The sequence below is a fragment of the Neomonachus schauinslandi genome, chromosome 7 (genome assembly GCF_002201575.2).
Source record: "Neomonachus schauinslandi chromosome 7, ASM220157v2, whole genome shotgun sequence".
NCBI lineage: Eukaryota > Metazoa > Chordata > Mammalia > Carnivora > Phocidae > Neomonachus > Neomonachus schauinslandi.
This window is the reverse complement of record NC_058409.1, coordinates 150647374-150668294: the sequence shown is the minus strand read 5'-3', so window position 1 is coordinate 150668294 and position 20921 is coordinate 150647374. Positions and strand designations below refer to the sequence as shown.

At 48.2% G+C, this 20921-nt stretch overlaps 1 protein-coding gene across 3 annotated transcripts; it reads left to right on the top strand.

Annotated features, from left to right (window-relative positions):
• The first annotated feature begins 97 nt into the window (after positions 1-97).
• PDCD6 (programmed cell death 6) lies at positions 98-20307 on the top strand. Of its 3 annotated transcripts, none has more exons than XM_021687119.1 (6): positions 98-583; positions 1462-1523; positions 9277-9321; positions 10504-10656; positions 15202-15311; positions 19578-20307. In XM_021687119.1, the coding sequence occupies exons 1-6, from the start codon at positions 489-491 to the stop codon at positions 19674-19676; spliced, it is 564 nt and encodes a 187-aa protein (XP_021542794.1). In that variant the 5' UTR covers positions 98-488; the 3' UTR covers positions 19677-20307. The 3 variants fall into 3 exon arrangements, with proteins under 3 accessions (XP_021542794.1, XP_021542793.1, XP_044772957.1); XM_021687118.1 differs by having other exon boundaries at positions 101-583; positions 10504-10662; XM_044917022.1 differs by lacking the exons at positions 9277-9321; positions 10504-10656 and having other exon boundaries at positions 386-583.
• Positions 20308-20921: the final 614 nt, after the last annotated feature.

The window sequence follows — 20921 nt, the reverse complement described above, 5'->3', positions numbered from 1 at the left end:
CCGAGGACCCGCAGGACCCGCCGCCCCGAAGCTGGCAGGGGCTCCCCAGCGGGCGGAGCCGCCGGTGAGGGGCGGGTGACGCCACAGGACGACGCACGGGGAGACCGAAACGCTCCGGAAAAGCGTGTTCTTCCCTTCGGTCACACTCCCTTCCAGAACTTCTTGGAGCAAGAATTAAACACGGTCGAGGGGAGCCCCTTCCGCGCCTCTTGTCCCTCCGCCCTGCGGACCGAGCGCCTTCCGCACGCGGCTCCGCGAGTCCGGAGGCGGCCGCCGCGGGCACCCGCACAGCCCCGGGCGTCGCCTAGCAACCGGGCCGCCAGGAGCTCTGCGGCGCCCCAGCCGCCCGCGGGGAGACACCGCCTTCGTGTGGCCCCGGAAGTGACGTAAGCGCCAGGCCCCTCCCCAGCAGAGGCGGAAGTGGAGCCGCCCCGGGCCTCTCGCGTTCCCGGGGGACCTCAGCCCTGCGGTGCGGTGCGCCTGGGCCCATGGCCGCCTACTCCTACCGCCCGGGCCCCGGGGCCGGCCCGCCTGGAGGCGCGGCGCTGCCGGACCAGAGCTTCTTGTGGAACGTTTTCCAGAGGTGAGGCCCGGCGCCACCCGGGCGCTTATGAGGCTCTAGCGGCCTCCGCTCTGTTCTCCCCGGCCTCCTTCCTGGCTCCTTGGGGCCTACCGTCCGCCTCCTTCCTGCTTCCCTTCGTCCTCCCATCGCGACCGTGGCCTCCTTCCTGGCTCCCTTAGGTCTCTCCCCGGCCTCCTGCCCGACACCCCCAGCCCTCTGCTGCCGCCCCCTGGGCGCCTCCCTCCCGCGGGGCCCTGTGGAGGTGCGGAGCCCGCTGCGGATGCTCGGGGTCGCGGCCTCCACCCCTCCCCTGCAACGCCAAGAGCCCGCAGCTGAGGGGCTTGCTGCTCCCGGAGGGTCTCCTGGGGATGCTTGCTTGAGGTAGACAGAAGCAGACCACTTCAGCGCTGTTACATTGCCAGCGGCAGGGAAAGAAGCTGGTGCCCGTAACCGCAGGGCCTTCCGTCCGGAGTCGTCCCTCCGCGTGAATGAGTGGCGGGGCCTCCACTGACTCCCGGCCGTGACGGACTTGTCCGAGGCAGGCTTTTTGCTGCTTGTGGAAGGAGAGAAACCGGCGTGGGTGGAACTCCCCGCCGAGGGGAGACGAAGGAGGAAGGCTTGAGAAGGTGTAGGGAGAGAGACGAAAGTGGTTCGGTGTCTCTGCGGGGAACCGACGTGGACGTGGGCGGCGGCGCGCTTAGGCGGAGAGAAGGCGCGCAGATGTTTTACTCCCCCGCACAATGCGGGAGTGAGACATCCTAGCAGAGTGCAGCGGAAGGTCCGTGGGAGGGAGCATGCCGGGTGAACGCAGGATTAAGCGAGAGTTAAATGTTTATGTTTGCCGTGTTTTGCTTGGTCTGCACTTTTAATCACCAGCTGAAGTGCTCTTGATCTTGCAGGGTTGATAAAGACAGGAGCGGAGTGATATCGGACAACGAGCTTCAGCAAGCGCTGTCCAATGGTGAGTGGGACCTGGCCATCGGGACTTGTACTGAACTTTGAGCCTGACCAACCCGTAGTAAATAGTTTCCTTTTCCAGGTACAGAGGACTTATTAAGGCCTAACTATTATTACTGGCATGTGGTGGAGGTGCTTTTGATTTATTTTGCCAAGTGATATCCTGCTCTGAGTGCCTTGCTGAGCTAGGACTAGTGCAGGGAAGCGCTTCTGGAGAAATGGAGGTTGGGGTGCAGGTTTTAGGGAAGGATAGGAAGCTTAGCTTTGTACAGCAGATACACTTAAGGTACGTTGAAGATCACTGAATTTCTTAGGTAGGTCCGTCTTTGTGACCTCTCTGGAGAGGATCATCAAGGTGCTGGGGGCACCATGGGGAAGTGATTGGGATGTTGGAGGTTGGACTGTGGGAAGGTGGTCTTATCAGTGGGGGAATACTCGGTGTTCAGACAGGGATACAGGATCATAGCGCTTGTGTGGCGGTGTGTTAGGGGCTCTCCGTGGAGTTCTGTTCTCGCTGGTTTCAGCATAATTAATCCATGGAAGTACTATTTGAGACCTTTTACTTCATTAAATACCCAGCTGTTTTGCCCTTTTAAGAGTCCCTCAGATGCCACTGTCTTTTCTGGTTCTTAGATTTGTAGCTTGTCTTTCCAGAGGTGCGCCATTTAAGGTAGAAAGGGATTGATTCTAAGATGTCGAAAGACCCATTTTTATTAGTGGGCAGCAGTTTGATGTTCTGGAAAGAGTAAGGATGCCAGCACTGCTTCACAGTGCTGGATATCGGGTGGTTAAAGGAGTGTGCTTACCCTCCTTGTGGGCACATACCAGACATTTAGTGTTCGTCTTGTCACTGCGTCATGGTTTGCATGAAGTGCAGGATTTGTATTTGCAGATTAATATGTCTAAAGAACAGTAGATAGTACTGACTTCTTTTTCCAGTATTTAACACTTGGGCCGCAGGTATTGGTGTATGACTTCGTGTGTATTTATGTAGCTGTGTTCAGGAAACTAAGAAATCTCTTTACTTCTGCTTTGATGGTTGTGCCTTCTTGATTCTTCTCTTGTTATTAACTCCTTTCCATTTTTTGTGTCTCCAAAGCTTGAGTTACACTTAGAGGAGTAGAAGACAGGGTTACTACTAGAAAGATGCCAGAACAAACTGGAATCCAGCAGGCTGTGATCTGGCAAATCTGGCTTAAAACTTTCTAAGTGTTGGGGCACCTGAGTGGCTTAGTTAAATGTCTGACTCTTGATTTCGGCTGACGTCATGATCTCAGGGTCGTGAGATCGAGCCCCCCCACCCCACCCCCATGCAAGCACGCTCACTCTCTCTCTCTCTCAGAAAACAAAAAAAACTTTCTTTTTTTTTTTTTTTTAAAGATTTTATTTATTTATTTGACAGAGAGAGACACAGCGAGAGAGGGAACACAAGCAGGGGGAGTGGGAGAGGAAGAAGCAGGCTTCCCGCGGAGCAGGGAGCCCGATGCGGGGCTCGATCCCAGGACCCTGGGTTCATGACCTGAGCCGAAGGCAGACGCTTAACCGACTGAGCCACCCAGGCGCCCCCCCAAAAAAACTTTCTAATCGTTGACCAAACAGATGTTTTCACATCATATGTTAAAGAGGGTGGCCACTGCAGTCAGAGTGCCCTCGGGGGTCATGCTTTGCAGGCATTCCTTTTGAGTTCTTTTCCAGTAAGTGAGGACCAATTCATGACCCAGGTCCATTTGGACACCTTTTTGTCTGTTTGCTTGAAGTTTTGAGAGTGCCACCCAGGTTTGGGGTTTGTGTGAAACGTCCACTGGGAGTGATGGGCACACTCTGACCTCATTAGCGTGATGGTGTCCACCCTGGGGGCTCCTGTCTGGATTCAAATCCTGGCTCTGCCAGTTCTAGGAATGTGACCTTGGGCAAGGACTTGACCTTTCTGGGTGGGTGGTTGGAGAAAATGCATGGAGAGTGCTTGGTACAGTGCCTGGCACATAGCAGGGTTCCGTGTTGTCAGCTGAAAGTATAGTAGTATTGTTACTGGCCAGGGGGTCAGCTCAGGGGATGGTGGTGATGATAGTTGCCACTCACTGAGCATCCATTGCATGTGGGCACTGTGCTGGGCACGTAACAAACCTAATCTCAAATCACCATGTTGTGGGAGCCCTGGGGGTGTGGTGGCGGCACCTAGTCTGACCTATAGCGTTAGGCTCCTGTATTTTCACGAGAGGGTGTCAGTGCTGCCCTTAGTTCAGCTCGTTAAAGCATACGGGTCTTTACTCTGTCAGAACATAATCTTGAACTCAGCTACTACTAAATATCCACCAGGAACCTGTTTAAAAGAAAGTGAATTTTAACAATTGCCTAGAGGATGTTTTGTTCACTGTTGCTGAGATACTTTGAAATCGGTACCTAGTTTAACTCAGCTAGTAAGTACGGTTGGGACTGTCTCAGTGGTCTTTGTGGAGGCACTTGTATTGAGTTGGCCGGTGGGCCTGCCTCAGCTTTTGTTGGAGGCGTGGAAGAACTGGCCTCACGAAGTATGTAGTCACCGTTAACCTGGAGAGAGGCAGGCCCGCAGCCAGCACGCCCTCTGAGCCAGGGGTGCCCGGGAAGCAGCCGTCCTCCTTCTCCGTGGGAGCGTGGTATCTCTGGTGTTCTGAGCACCTCTGGTGGCTGTTGTGTCTTGTTTTGTTTATATCTTATTAACCCTGAATCTTTTAACCAATTACATTTTCCTCTTCAAATTAGCTGCTAAAAAATTTAAGTTGGTGGCTTGCCACTAGCATGAACTTAGAATTTTGAGAGGTCAATTTTACTGACCTGGTCTTAGATCCCTTACTTTCTTATCCTCCTACTTTTCTCTTCCCATCCAACGTAATTAAAATTTACTTCATTTTTGTTCTACCATGGATATCTTTATAAATTTCTTTAAGTTCTTCCTGCAGTAAAGCAGGTTATTAATGATGCAGATCCCGAGAGTAGGTGAGTTACCCCTTATAGCTCTCAAGCTGTGGAGCCAGAATCTAAATCCAGATGTCTGTTGCTGGTCCCCCTCGGTGCTTCTGCTCATGTTATGCTCACAGGCACTCAAAGCATGCTGAGCCCCGGTGTCTTCCCACCTGTCTCCGTGGTGGTGTCCACCCCCTTGCATGGGTTCAGTACTCCTGCATTGATGTAAGCTGAAGCCGTGTACATCCCGAGTTCCAGGTGTTCTGCCTGGAGGGATGTGCCTGCTGTTGAGTCACTGTGGCATCGCTGTAGTGTCCTTGACACTCCGATCTTGTGATCATTGTGGTAGCTGTCTCTGCCACTAGAAAGGCCACTTCCTGAAGGAGGCCAGGCCGGGCTCCTGTGCAGAGGTGTAGTGTGTGCGTGGAAACTGGCCACTGGGTGGGCCCGTCCTGGTCCTCTCCACTCCCCTTGACTTCTTCTGAGAGCTAATGCAATTGACATTATTTTGACTTCTAATTGTTCTCCCAGGAATGGGCTTCTGTTTTCATATTAGAACTGGATGGAATATTAGGTTATTTCAGGACGTTGGTTTACTTAGTCTATTACTGGTGGGAAAACTGAAGTTTCAGACTTGCATGGTTTCTCACTTTAATTAAATCTGTGTGTGTGTGTGTGCTCTCTGCTAAAATGTAGTTGAAACCATCCTGAAAGAGTACTTGTGGGTCCCATACACTGAGTCCTTTATAAGACTTTTTTCCATAGGAAAGCTTCTAAAATTGACTGCTCTCAGGAAGGTGTGTGGTTAACAGGTATGAAGAAAGACAGAAGAAGACTGTTCTCTTGCCTTCTTTTGAAATGACATGTGATAAACTATCTCAGTTTGGTACCCTTTTTTTTTTTTAACTTGCGTGATATTTCTTGGAATTGCAGGAATTTAATTTTGCTCAAGCCTCTCTTTTGTGCTTCTGCAGGTTTGCCTTCACATAATCTATGTAGGTATTTTGTGGAGACATTTTTTACCTGCACTTTAAAAATAATCCATATATTCTTTTTAAGGTATTTTTATCAAAATAGAGTTCCAGCTCTCTTGGGGATCCCATATTAAGAGGAAATGAGGGAAATCAGACCATATAAGCGACAGTTAGTTCCCTGCAGACCGTGCTTCTGATCCCATCACTGCTCCTGCTCCCACAGGCCCAGTTTTGTGGGTAAGGGTGTTTGCTGCTTTAGAGATTTACCTTCAGCTTCCTTCTGCCTGTGTGTGGGGAAGGACTCACTCAGCAGGCCTGGATTGCTCAGAGTCCGCTCCTTCCTAGGAAGGGCTTTGATGGCTGGCTACCTCCTGTGATGTTTTGACTGAGAAGAGTGTTTTGTCCACCAAGGGCCTCGAGCTATATGATACCTGTTTGCCTGGATAGTTGATGCTAATAGTAGGATTTATGGCAAACACCTGGTTTCCCTCTGGGTATCTGGAGCTTCCATGATGGACTCCCAAGAGAAGCCCTGGACTCTAGACATGGGAGCTTCCCTGGTGGACAGTACTTGGCCTGTGTCCTCACAACTCGTAGTTGGAGGAGTAAGCACGTCCTGGGCAGCACTGGTGTCCACTGGACTCCTCCTGGTGCCTTTTCCCCCTATTGATTTTACTCTGTCCTTTCATTGTAACAAACTGACCGAGTATTGGAGTCTTAGTGAGTCATGGAGCCTGAAGGAGTTCTTGAGGACCCCTAGTACAGCCTGTCCTGTCTGCTCTTTCCAGAAACACGCCCAGCCAGAGTTTCAGATAGAAACAAAAGAAAGTTGGGATTTGGTGGACCTGGCTTTACTGACAAGTTACCCTGTAACCTTGGGTGTATCGCACTTCTGGCCCCAGTTTCTTTGGATCTAAAAATAGGAAGACTGGAAGTTTAGATCCTTTTCCTCCTTGAGCCAAGCCCCAGTCCACTAGATCATGCATCTGCCTGGTACAGAACTGGGAGACAATGTATCTACCGGGATTGAGTTTACAGTGTTTCACTTAGTCATTTAGATTGTTTCTAATTTTCACTAATGTAAATACTGTAGTAATTTGACTCCAAATTTCATAGAACCAGTTTTTAGAAGTGACATTTATCACATCAGGGGGTATAGGCATCATTAATGCTGTTGATCAATATTTAGATTGCTTTTCAGAAAGGCCATATTTCTAGTTGTGCTATTTGAAGCTGTAACTGAAGAGAACTGGGAAAGCATGGAATTTTGCTGAACCTGAAGAGGCACCAAAGTCTTGCAAGTTCTGTGCATTGAATGCCAGTGCTTGGTGCCCAGCCCTGCAGGACTCGCTACACCTCCTCTGTGTAGAAAAGCCCGGAGGGCTGGCAGTTCCTGGTCTGATGAAGTAAAGTGGAAAGAGATCACCAGTGATGACATTTTTAAAAGTCTGATTTTTATTTTTTATTTATTTTCAAATTTTATTTATTTATTATTTTTGCCCCCAAAGTCTACATGTTGTAGTATTTTGGCTTCGCTGTGAGTTGTTGAGCTTTGATGTTCATTCTGAGAACCAGGCCACAGGACCTGTACATGATAACTAGTCAATTAACTGTTGGCTGTTATTATCCCTTGGTTTCTTTGGAGAGTCCGGCCCCATTTGGGTAACAAGAAGGATGAGCAGAGGAGCCTGCCTCCACCTTCCCTTGCACAGCAGCCCTGCAGAAAACCTGTGGGTCTCCTGCTAGAGGGCAGCCTCTCTCCATCCTTGACTCAGCTCAGGATGACCTATTGCTCTCCTGAGCCTGGGACCCCTGCCATCCTTAGAATCCTCCAGCATGGGTGCTGGTTCCCCTGGGTCACCTCAGGGGTGCACTCTCTGGGTATTCCATGCATGCCTGTCCAGGTGGCACCGGGTCCTCACCACGGCAGATGCGCATGTTTCTACATTACTTAACTGTTGCACTTGTGTTGCTTTTGTTTCAAACTTCTCTGGCCAAGTCATTTGCAGAGACGGCCCCATGATGCTTCTGCTCACAGTCAGGATGGACTGTGGAGGCTGCCTTTACTTTCACTGATTGAGGGCTCATCAGCCTGTATCAGGTGGAGGGGAGACAGGAAAAGAGGGCCAGGGAAAGGCTCCAACAGGTGCATTGGGTTCCTGGGGTTTCTAGTCAGTGCTGGGCTGTCTCCTGTGGAAGAGCAGTTCAGGGCTTGCAGCAGCTAGGTGTGAAGGAGGGAAAAACAAACAGCAAAGAAGTAACCCTCTCTGTGTTTAGAATTTTCCTTTCTGTTGGGTTCTTTGTAACATAGTTTTCAATAATACCTTTCCTAATAGCTTTATATACAGGCTTCTGCCCACTCTCCCTCCCCACATGTCTTGAAGCCTGCAGAAGATGCTTATCTAGCCCCCATGTGTAGGGGTTGGGGGCAATGTGGGCGCTCAGGGAAAGCTCTCCTGGGGACACATTTTTCCTGTGGCTTACAGGAGATGTGAGTGGTGAAGGGTGTGCATGTGTTGGGAGGCCACACTTGAGGTGTAGAGAAGCATGTGCATGAGCCCTGACTAGAGGGCATGGCCCTCTAGAGCTGTGGTGGGAAGCCCAGTGTGGTAGAATGTAAGGGGTGGTACCCAGCACCCACATCCAAATAGGCCTCAAACTTGAATGAAAGGTCACTTTATGTGAGGTCAGGGGATGGATTTTGGGGCGGGGGCGGGGGGCAAAAACAGTTTTATATATAGAAGAAAATATGAGGTTTTATATAAGTGGGATGTGGGGAGAGACACTGCTTTCCCTCCACATTAAAAATATTTTTACACTTTGTTTTTAGTGAGTATAAAAATTGATAATGGTATAAATTACTCTGAAAACAGATTTTGAGGCATAAGGGTATCTAAGGTATCTAGTGAACATTTCATTACCAGTTGATAAATGGTTCTATCAGATTCAACAGTCCCCTTTATAACAAATACTTGATAATAGCCCCATTATTTTTTTTTTTTAAAGATTGTATTTATTTATTTGACAGAGAGAGACACAGCGAGAGAGTGAACACAAGCAGGGGGAGAAGGAGAAGCAGGCTTCCCGCCAAGCAGGGAGCCTGATGTGGGGCTCAATCCCAGGACCCTGGGATCATGACCCGAGCCGAAGGCAGACGCTTAACTGCTGAGCCACCCAGGCGCCCCGAATATCCCCATTATTATTCTGAAGTGAATCACACTCTCAATGAAAATAATATGCTCAAACTATAATTTTAGGAGAAAATTTTTATGGCATGGTTTTATGTTTTTGAGTTTTTGAGTATGCTTCTCAACTTACCTGGTGGCTGCATTCCTGGAAAATAGAGTGTATATTAAAATGCTGTAAAACCAGGAGCACCTGGGTGGTTCAGTCGGTTGTGTGTGTCCGACGCTTGATCTCAGCTCAGGTCTTGATTCTCAGGGTCGTGAGTTCACGCCCCTTGTTGGGATCCACACTGTAAAAAAAATAAAGAAAGAAATAAAATTTAAAAAGTACTATAAAACCATATCTTGTTTATGTAGTAAACGAGAGCGAGCCCCCGGCCTCATGTCATTATAAACAGCTTTGAATGTATGTCTGTTGGGGCCTGAGGGACTCCTGCACAGTGAGGGACCGAACCCAAACGACGACATGCTTACAGCCCCCTGTGGTCATGGCAACCAAAAATGTCCCCTGGGGACTATGTCCCTGCTGAGAACTGTGGTCCCAAGGTCTTCCTTGAACAGCAAGTTACTGTCGTTAGCTACTGATGTTACAGATTAGAATCTTAGAGCTTGCTGTGAAAACTATTTTCTCTGACTGTTTCCTGTCATTTATTTTCAGGCACATGGACTCCATTTAATCCAGTGACTGTCAGGTCAATCATATGTAAGTAAAGGCGCAGGCAGACTCCTGTCCTGCTTGGATGCAGGTTGTGCTTTCTGCCTTGTCCCCCTCACCCTGCCCTCCTGGCCGAGCACTTCAGCTTGAGTTCCCGGTTCTGAAGAGTTCATGTACATACAGGACCAGCACGTTTCACACACCGTCCATATCTTGCATGGTTGTTGACTGGCGGAAACACTGATGCTCGGTTTCTGACCTCATTTTTCCCTTATGTGAGCTTTCACTGAATTACAGTGTACTTCTGGGCAACCAAGAGCGCTCCTGTTTCAGTCTTATATTGGCTTCTTTACGTGAAAGGGACCAAGTGATTTGTCATTTTCTTGGTAGCAGGAGTACAGACAGTTTTTATGTATATTTTTTGCCATTTTGCCATTATATATAAATACAGTTATAGATTCTTTCATATTTGGACCTGGAATTAGGCTGATTTTTTTTTTCTTTTTCAAAGATTGATTGATTGATTTATGTATGTATGTATTTATTTGGGGGAGAGAGAGAGAGAGAAGGAGAGAAGCAGACTCCCCGCTAAGTGCGGAGCTCAACGCAGCTGGATCCCATGACCCTGAGATCATGACCTGAGCTGCAATCAGGAGTTGGAGGCTTAACTGACTGAGCCATCCAGGCACCCTTAGGCTGATTTTTTTAATGAAAAGCAGGTCTTACTGAAAAAAACTAAAATCTAAAGCCAGTAGAGTCTTTTTCTCACTGCAGTGGGCCTGCACTGGTGGTTGTAGGTCCTCTTGGAGAAAGGAAGGAGCTGAACTAGGAGCTGGGAGAGTGGAGGTGGCTACTTCACTCTGAACCTCCGTTTCTTCCTGACAAAGCAAGAGCACCCTCCAGGCATCGTGTTTCTGTAGAGGCTACTTCCGTGTCAAGCATTATTTCTGTTGTGGGTCTGCGGGTGTGTTTTCTTGCACTTTCTTTACTGTGTGCCTCGTGTCTGTCTCAGGTGGTTTAGGGGCTGTGGCTGGGTAACCATCCAGCAGAGGAGATCCAGCCCTCCCATCAACGAATGAGCATTTCTTACCAACACTTGGGCATCTGCTGGCTAAGCACGGGGCTGGCCCCGAGGGAAGTGTGGGAGTGGCTGTGCTGGGATTGAGCTGCTTGCCAACTAACCTTGAGTTACCAGCTACTGTGTACCACTCATGTTCCTTTCTGTCTCAGCCATGTTTGACCGAGAGAACAAGGCTGGTGTGAACTTCAGTGAGTTCACTGGCGTCTGGAAGTACATCACAGACTGGCAGAACGTCTTCCGCACCTATGACAGGGACAACTCTGGGATGATTGACAAGAACGAGCTCAAGCAAGCACTCTCAGGTTTTGGTAATTCACTTATCTTGATTGTGTAGCGTATTTCATTTTGGAGGCCATTTTGGTGTCATTAACTTTTTTTACTTTGGTCAATTTATTGATTTTTTTTGAGAGTGGGGGAGTGGCAGAGGGGGAGAGAAATCTTAAGCAGGCTCCACGCCCAGCGCAGAGACTGACTTGGGGATCGATCCCACTACCCTGAGATCATGACCTGAGGTGAAATCAAGAGTCAGATGCTTAACCCACTGAGCTACCCAGGTGCCCCTCAATTTACTGATTTTTTAACTGAAATTTTTGTTGACATCATACTGATTTATACCTTGATATTATTTATATCATGAAGGGTTATATTTGACTTGGAGACTTTATGTGTTTTTTTCCATCCAAAATGAGATACAAGCTATGCAATCGTTTATCATTTGTGAAATGGAGTGATGTGACATGCACATTGAGAATGTGATGGCTTTGGAAGCAGTTTCACGTGAATAAGGGAAAATAAAACGTCCGGCAGCTTATAATTCATGATACATCACAACACACAGCAAGACGATCAGATACTTGTAGGAGATGATTCTGTAAGTGGCAATACCAGTTGCTTGCCTCAGGCACAGCGATACTAGGCGTTCAGGCTGCCATTCTCAAGTGCATGTCAGCCCAAGTGTGCCGTGCCACCAGGGGTGTCTGCCCAGCCTTTCCAGGGTGGGTCAGTGGGCCTTCTGATGCTGGTGTGTGGGTCTGAGAGGGTGTTGGGGTTTTGTGTGTGTGGAGGGAACACGCACATGGAAGACTTGTCCAAGGCTTGTGGGAGTTACACCCAGATTCTGGTGTGTTTGGGATGATCTCACTCAGCCCTCTGTTTACTGGGGCCCTATTACAAAACTCCTGCTACATTTTGCTTGAAAGACTGCTTATGAATACCTTCTAGAAAAAAAAAAATCAGGCAAGTTAGTTTATAATGTACTATTTTTTCTATAATGTACTATGTTATTATAATGTACTAATGAACTTGTAGGTATTTTGAGTTTTAATAATACAAAGTACATCTTAATTCTCATGTTAACGTGTTGTTAACTTCTACCCCTTCTCCTGTTTTTCCTTTGGGCATGCACTTTTTGACTGTCTTCTCTTTCTTTTTCCTTATGAATTCCTGTGGTGTTCAGTTAGAGGTTCTGGGACTCCATAGGAAGTTTGTGTTCTCAACTCACTCACTAGGTGTGGGTCAAGATTAGGGCAGGACTTGACCTCAGGTTCTCTGCATTGAGACTGGGAACCCAGCTGACTTTGCTCTGCCCTTAGACAGGGGAACGGGTAGGGCCATATGGAAGGGATGGTGGCAGCCCTCTACAGAGAGTGGTCCTGGGGCTGGAAGGAGCTGGAGGCCTGACTGGGCCGAGGACAGCTTGGGAGGAACCTGGGTCCTGTGAATTACATCCAGACAAGTGACCTCAGGTGTCAGGGAACACGGCACTTTCTAACGTTGTCAGGCCCAGAGCCCTCTCTTTCCTTCGTGCCCGTGGCCCACTGGGTCCTTAGAGCTCACGGTGGGAGCTCTGAGGCAGGCAGTGCCCCGGCCTCTCTGGCCTCTGAGTCCCTACTATGGCTTCAGGGTCATGGAGGTCATGTGGCAGGGAATACAAGACCTGTGTGGTGTTAGCCCAGCATGCTTTATTCTGCATCCCTGGAAGGTGTGGACGTTAGCTCACCAAATCAATGCCGTGGACCCACCCTAAAAATTAGTAGCCCATTTGCGTTAGGGTCCCGGCAGGTCCACAGGCAGCCCCCACCCTTTTCATGCCATTGGCTGGTTATAGACACGGGTTGGTGTCCTGTCCCAGGTCTGTCCCTTGCTACAGTTTCTGTCCCTTGGAGAGTAGTTACTGGTTAGCGTCCAGGTTTGTGAAGATGTGCTGTCGTATGGGGGTGCTGGGAATAGGTTGGTGACTCGTGGGATCTTCAAGCCAGCCAGGCCTCCAGCTCCTTCCAGCCCAGGACCACTCTGTAGAGGGCTGTCACCATCCCTCCCATACAACTAACAATCCTGTGCTTGTTAGTTGTCAGGAGAGAACCTCACTCTCCTAAGGTCAGGGTGTGGCCCTGTGGCCAGCGCGTCAGGTCCAGCAGGGGCTGCTGCTGACCAGGGTCACAAGCCAGGGGAGCTGCACACAGAGGGCACCTCCTTTTCTTTTCTTCCATTTAAATGAAGTATAGTTGACATAAATGTTATGTTAGTTTCAGGCATACAACAAGAGATTCGACAGCGCTCTCCATTAGCACTCACCTCGACTAGTGTAGTTGCCATCTGTCACCATATAGTGTTGTCACAGTATTATTGACTCTGTTCCCTAGGCTGTATTTTCATCGCTGGACTTACTGTTTTATAATCTGAAGTTTGTACTTCTTAATCCCCTTCACCTATTTCTCCCATCCCCCTACCCCCTCCTCTCTGGCCACCACCAGTTCTCTGTACTTACGAGTCTGTTTCTGTTTTGTTTGTTCATTTGTTTTATTATTAGATCCCACATATAAGTGAAATCATCTGGTATTTGTCTTTCTCTGACTTATTTCTTTTAACATAATGCACTCTAGGTCCATCCATATTGTCGCCAATGGCAAGCTCTCATCCTTTTTTATGGCTGCCTAATATTCCGGTGTGTGTGTGTGCACACTACCTCTTTATCCATCCATCAGTCCGTTACTTGGACTGCTTCCATATCCTGGCTATTGTAGATAATGCTGCAGTGAACATGGGGGTGCAAATATCTTTTCGTATCAGTGTGTTTGTTTTCTTTGGGTAAATACCCAGTAGTGGGATTATTGGATCATGTGGTAGCTCTATTTTTAACTTTTTGAGGAACGTCCATACTGATTCAAGGGTGGCTGCACCAGTGTGCATTCCCACCAACAGTGCACGAGGGTTTCTTGTCTCCACATCCTTGCCAACATGTGGCATTTCTAGTCTTTTTGATACCAGCCCTTCTGACAGGTGTGAGCCACCTCATTGTGGTTTTGATTTGCATTTCCAGAGGGCACATCCTCTTAATTTACGAGGGTGGGGTTATCATGACATGGATTTTCACTGAAGGAAATTCTTAGAGAAGAGTCTGCTCTCAGAGTTTGCTTCTTATGTAAATGTCTCTTTTATAGGCTGTTTGTTCATCATTCATTTTTCTAGTCTGACTTCTGTTGGTTTTGTTCTCGCTACGATAATATTGAGGACCGGGGAAATTGGAAGCTAATCCCAGGGATGATAGAACTTGCTTACGTGGTCTGCAGAGATTGTGGATGTCTGGGCGGGAGACTGCCACAGCGATGGCCATCATCTGCTGTCTACGCCCTGGATGAGCTCAGCCCTGACCAGCCTGGGCCTCTTCCTTACCTGTCCACAGGCACAGGTACCAGGTGTGAGGAGAGGAGACTCAGAGGGGCTGGGGGTGTGACCCCCATCCAGGACCTGTTGTCTCTTTTTTTTTTTTAAGTCAGGGATCCTGTCTTCTACTCAGCTGGCAGGGAAGGGGGCCCTGGATTTAAGTCACAGATGGATAGAGTATGCTGACCACTCTGGAAGGTACTGTCATGTGTGTGCATGTTTGAATCTTTTTTTTAGAAAAGTAAGTGTTTCTGCAAGTTATTAACTATGAAATTCACTCAGATGATAGGTGTACATATATCCTCGCAAAGATTCCAACAGGACGGAAAACCGGTAAAAATACTTTGGCCCCTGGATCTTGTCTCCTGAATAAGTAAGGACACCACAGTCACACAGGTAGTGGGATTAGGAGGGAAGTAGGTATCCTTGTTTAGAGTGGCCCTGAGAGGTGTCCCACAGGCGAGTGGCCGCTGTGTCCCTGCATCTTCAGAACCACCTCCCTGCTGGAGACCTTTCCAAGACATTCAGTGAGTTGAAGGTGGCATCAGTGACTCTTTGTCATAACATTTGTGCAGTCTGGAGAGAAACCATTGGATGACCCTTGAGTGGTTGTGAACTTTACGAGGCTGCCTTGCTCCTTGTAATCTTTCATTTCCTAATGTCAGTGTGCTAATTTATAGAGGGGAGTACCCGTCAATGAATCTGCTACTTCCCTGAGTTTACATTTTGTTTATTTGGAAGCCTTCAGTGATACAATCTTTCAAATGTAAAATGAAACCATTTGTAAAACGAAAACTTCACAACGAAGCTGGGCTGCCCTGCGGGGTGGTTTTTGGGGTGCAGCACTGTGGGGTGAGTATACTTGATGTGAACGAGTGAGCTCACATTAATGACCTGCTGCGCCTGGCAGCGCTGGCCTCCGAGTAACACTCACCCTTCCAGAAAGAGGGGGTGGTCTTCATGTCGGCCATTCATGGGACTGTAGGCGGGGCGCATTGCAGAATGATGGCTTCGTTCCCAGAGTGCATATGAATGATTTTGCGCCTCGAGTCTCCCACCCCAGCCTCGGTCATTTGTTATCACCTGATGTCAGAGGCCGTGGGGCCTTTTGGAAGGAGGACGTGAATGTTGATGGGAATGTCCACTCTCCTGGCCCTCTGTTCATCCTCATTCTCCTCTTCAAGGGTACCGGCTCTCTGACCAGTTTCACGACATCCTCATTCGCAAGTTCGACAGACAAGGACGGGGGCAGATCGCATTTGACGACTTCATCCAGGGCTGCATCGTCTTGCAGGTAATGGGGGTTCCATGGGGGCTCATCGTGAGCGGAGAGGTGGAGCAGGCAGGGAGTATCCGCGAAAGCAGAGGAAGAGGGAGGTACCATTCTGGAATTAGCGATTTAATGGAGTAAAGTCAGTTTTCGGGGCTTATAAAAGTTAGTCTTGTCTGTGGAGAAGGTGTAACTCTATTACACGGAAGTATGGCCCACAGTGCTCTTTCTCCCCGTGGAAATACCGCTGACCCTTGAGCAGCATATGGCCCAACTGTGCAGGTCGTTCATAGGCAGACTTTTTTTTGATAAATATGGTATAGTGCTGAAAATGTATTTTCCTTACAATTTTCTTAACATTTTCTTTTTTCTCGCTTACTTTATTGTAAGAATATGTACATAATACATAATACATAGAATGTACAAAGTAAGTGTTAATTGACTGTTAATTGGTAAGACTTGGTCAACAGTAAGCTGTTAGTAGTTACATTTTGGGGCATCATAGTTATATGTGGATTTTTTTTTAATTTTATTATGTTATGTTAGTCACCATACAATACATCATTAGTTTTTGATGTGGTGATCCACGATCCATTGTTTTCATATAACACCCAGTGCTCCATGCAGTATGTGCCCTCCTTAATACCCATCACCGGGCTAACCCATCCCCCCTGCCCCCTCCGCTCTAAAACCCTGTTTGTTTCTCAGAGTCCATAGTCTCTCATGGTTCATCTCTCCAATTCCCCCTGCCTCGTTTTTCCCTTCCTTCTCCTAGTGTCCTCCATGCTATTCCTTATGTTCCACAAATAAGTGAAATCATATGATAATTGACTTTCTCTGCTTGACTTATTTCACTTAGCATAATCTCCTCCAGTCCCATCCATGTTGATGTAAAAGTTGGGTATTCATCCTTTCTGATGGCTGAGTAATATTCCATTGTATATGGACCACATCTTCTTTATCCATTCATCTGTTGAAGGGCATCTCGGCTCTTTCCACAGTTTGGCTATTGCGGACATTGCTGCTATGAACATTGGGGTGCATATGGCCCTTCTTTTCACTACATTTGTGTCTTTGGGGTAAATACCCAGGAGTGCAATTGCTGGGTCATAGGGTAGCTCTATTTTTAAATTTTTGAGGCACCTCCACACTGTTTTCCCAAGTGGCTGTACCAACTTGCATTCCCACTAAGAGTGTAAGAGGGTTCCCCTTTCTCCACAACCTCTCCAACATTTGTTGTTTCTTTCCCTGTCCATTTTTGCCATTCTCACTGGTGTAAGGTGGTATCTCAATGTGGTTTTGATTTGGATTTCCCTGATGGCTAATGATGATGAACATTTTTTCATGTGTCTGTTAGCCATTTTGACTGCTCCAGGGTTCATTGCCCCTAACCCTGCGTTCAAGGGTCAGCTGTATTATAGAGCAGTCCCTTAGAATGAGGTCGTGTTTTCTAAATCGAGTGGGTTATTTACATGTATACTCTGGTATTTTTGTTGTATTTTCATTCTGAGGAAATGGGTAAATTTTCCATCGTGATCTTTACTGTGCCCTGCCTTTTTGTGTGAGGGAAGTTCCAAGACAGGACCTGGCGCCTCATTCAGGTGTTAGAGCCAAGGAGCTTCTGGTGGAGCTCGTGAATCCCCCTGACCCCGGCACCTCACATCTCCCTCCTATGGCCTTGCTCCTTTACCTATGAGAGAAACAAGTGCAGACCTTGAGCATCCTTTCCAGAGACAGAGGGCAGGAGTAATCGAGCCTGCCCTGCTGTGCCCACACAGGCCCCCCTGCTCCTGTCTCTAGGTAGGGATCCAGGTTACCTAGATTTAAGCTTAGACATGCAGTGAACTGATAAACCCTTAGATAGCTTTCAGAGTTTTTATTACGACAAATTAAAAAAAAGAGAGACAAAAGAATGATGAACTCGTGTGCCTATTGCTCAGGTTCAACAGTTTACCAGCTGGTGGACAGTTTGATGTCATACCTCCATGATCCTAATACCCCCCGGCCCTTAACACTGACACAGATTGCATTTGTGGAAGGCAGATGTTTTTTCCATAAAGAGAAGTCCTTGTAGTTTGAATCCAGGTTAGGGTTACCTCTTGTCAGCTTTAGTGTCCACTGAGAGATGTGAACAGTCTGAAGTTTTTAAATATAATTTGGAATTTTGAGAAACTTTCTCGGGTTTTTTTTCCATTAGAATGCTAGGTCAGTAAAAGTGAAATTTCTGTGGCCTGCTGAGTACAGTGAGTCTGGGAAAAGCCCAGTCCCTGTTGTTCAAGGCCTCGTTGGAGAGCCAGGTCTGTTAACATTTGCATCTTGGCTTCCTGAAATGGGGAGAGCCTTACCCCATCTCATCCCACCCCATTGGCAGTGTCGTCTGAACACTTTAGAAAATGATGTAGTGTATAAGTCTCATTATTGTCTGCATCTAAATTGCTCTAAGGTTAGGGTTTTCATTTGAGGTTATGTCCCGTAAGTGAACATCTGATCCTTTCTTCTTAAGCAAAGGTCATCGAGTGTAGGCTTTCAGTAGCTGAGGTAACGTGATCTGAGTCCCACGAGAAGCTCGCCCAGTGCCTCCGCACACCTCTGGGCTGAGGACAGGCCAGCCAGGAGGAGTCTGTCTGGCAGCAGCCGCTGCCCCCTGGCTCCATGCTGAGCTGGAGGCCTGATTGCCAGTCCCTGGTCCCACCCACCCTTCCCGAGTGACCCTAAACACTGGACAGAGGTGGGGAATGTAAACGAAAAGCTGCAGGCCACAGGTAAAATATCCTCAAAAATGTTTTCCTTCGGGCGCCTGGGTGGCTCAGTTGGTTAAGCGACTGCCTTCGGCTCAGGTCATGATCCTGGAGTCCCGGGATCGAGTCCCGCATCGGGCTCCCTGCTCAGCAGGGGGTCTGCTTCTCCCTCTGCCCTCTTCCTTCTCGTGCTCTCTGTCTCTCATTCTCTCTCTCTCAAATAAATAAATAAAATCTTTAAAAAAAAAAAAATGTTTTCCTTCATCTGCCTTTCTACAAAAAGAGAAAGGCTTTTTTTTTTTTTTTTAAGATTTTTTATTTATTTATTCGAGAGAGAGAGAATGAGAGACAGAGAGCATGAGAAGGAGGAGGGTCAGAGGGAGAAGCAGACTCCCTGCCGAGCAGGGAGTCTGATGTGGGACTCGATCCCGGGACTCCAGGATCATGATCTGAGCCGAAGGCAGTTGCTTAACCAACTGAGCCACCCAGGTGCCCCAAGGCTTTTTAAAAATGATTTTTTACAAAAGAACACGAAAATCTGTAGAAATCTTGGGACAATACAATTAAAGTACAAAGAAGAATTGCCCATTGTTCTTTAAGCCAGCGTTACCTGCTGCTGGTGTTTTTGTAGTTGGTTTGACGTTAGCATCTCAGCGTGCTAGGACGCTCCCGGCTAACGCCCAAGTAGACAGTCAGCTGCGTCAGGCGCCCCATCTAACCTGCTGCCAGAGGGCCGGGCGCCAGTCTGCTCTCATGATGAACCTGGGCACTGTTTTCTTCTCCTGTCCTGGGGAATTGCATTCTGCCTGCTTCCTTTTATCACATGTGATTCCTCAGGCCTACTGCGGTTATCCAGCACCCCTCACCTGGGGTGGCACTCATCTGATTGTCCCTGCTGTTGGGTGCAGGGCTCTCCCCTCTGCTCCTAACCTGCTGTGGGGGGATCAAGCTTGTGAACAGACTAGGGTGGAGCCCTATGGGTGGGGTGGGCAGGAGGGACCCTGAGGCTGGTATAGGGAGACCTACCCTTCCATGTTCTGTGTCTGGGCCTTCACCTGCTGGGTGTAAGGAAGGGGCCCGAGTCAGGGCTGGTTTCCCTGTGGCCTGAGTGGCAAGTAGCCAGAGCAGAGGTGAGCGTTCGAGGAAGAGCCCCCATGACGTTGGTCTTAGAGAAGGAAGGGAGGACCCAGGCTCACCACTGGATGGACCACTTGGGAAACCAGGGCCTGGGACTAGAGGGCTCAGCCAGGACCCAGGGCTGTGGTGTATCGATGAGTTGGGCCTACAGCCCACTCCCTGACCTCTTGACCAGCTTCCTGTATTCATCCTCCCACCCCCTGCTGTCCCACCAGACCGCAGCATTCTCCATGATGGACAGGCCTGAGGGTGGTCAGGGATACCCACCCATGCCTTCTTGCCCTGGTTTCCGTCAGAGTTGGGGGTGTCTGGAGACATGGGTGACTTTGGTTCCTAAATGTCTTTTTACCAAATACATTTCGTTCCTTCTGTTTACTAAATATCAAGATCTAAATGCCTGTTGTTTCTTTCCCAGAGGTTGACCGATATATTCAGGCGTTACGATACGGATCAGGACGGCTGGATTCAAGTGTCATATGAACAGTATCTGTCCATGGTCTTCAGCATCGTATAGCACTGGCCTTTGCAAATAGCAACATGACTTATGGAAGGAAGACTAAAAATGCCAAATCTCCCTTTAAGGAAACGGGACACAGATGCAGCTAGATACTGTTCTTCCTTTAGATTTTATATAATTAACATTTGGGGACCCAACTGTATATATGTGGATAAGCTGATAAGGTTTTTGCAAATGTAACAATAGTTATAATCATTATTCACATACAGACATTTGATTTGAGACTGTTCAGTTGTGCCATGAGGTAAGATATGATAATGTTTCAGGTGTCCTGCATGCAAAAAATTCATCATGTGCATTTCTAGATAGCTCCAGGCCTATAGTGGAGATACTTTTATTAGCCGTTAGGAATTTAAAAATAATACGGAACCTGCACAGAGGCTTTTATGTGCCTTACATTTTTTAAAACGGGGTTTATTGTATTTGTTTGGATATGCAACATAAGCAATAAAGCAAATGCGCCCCCTGTCCCAGTCCGCGTCAGATATACTCACATGGGAGCTCGCAGGGGACCAGGACACCTTCTGGGGTGTCCACCTGAGTCTGCTTATGGGAAATCCAAGGATACCGCCGTCCTTTGTGGCAGGAGTTAGTTTAAATTTCATAAAAACTCCCTTGAACATATAAATCCAGATTTGGTTTAGAAGCGTGTGGGTTTCTGTTATTTACGATGATTGAGTCCTGCCCTGCAATGATCTGTTAATTGTGGCTTTTGAACATGAAAGTGGGGTGCAGGCAGCTGGAGTGGTCGTCCGTGTCGCCTGCTGTTGACACACAGCCAGTCCCTTCACCCTGTCCCTCGCGGGATCACTTGAGGCTGTTTTCTGCCTCTTTCCTCTCTTTAGCGTGCTTCCCCAAACCAGAATTTGGGGCAGCGGTTGCAAGGACATTCGGATGGGTGTCCAGTGATTTATAAATGGGTCTGGGACATCTGAAATTGGTGTCCCACGGGGGTCCTGTTGGGGGCCTGTGCTGGTTGGGAGGGGGCCGTTTCTGGGTTTATCTGTGGCATCTGATTAGAAAGGTCAGAACACCACTGATCACAATATGTGGGGTTGGGATAAAGAATCTGTGGGGCTCATGGACTGGCTCTGTGAGCTCAGTGGGGGATGGCCCATGTGGAGGTTTCTTTGGGGATTTCTACCACTTGCCATGTTGGGTGTCTCTCCAGGCATCAACATGCTCATGATGCAACACCAGCACATGACCCCAAGTTCCATTTCAGTGAGCTCCATCTGACCC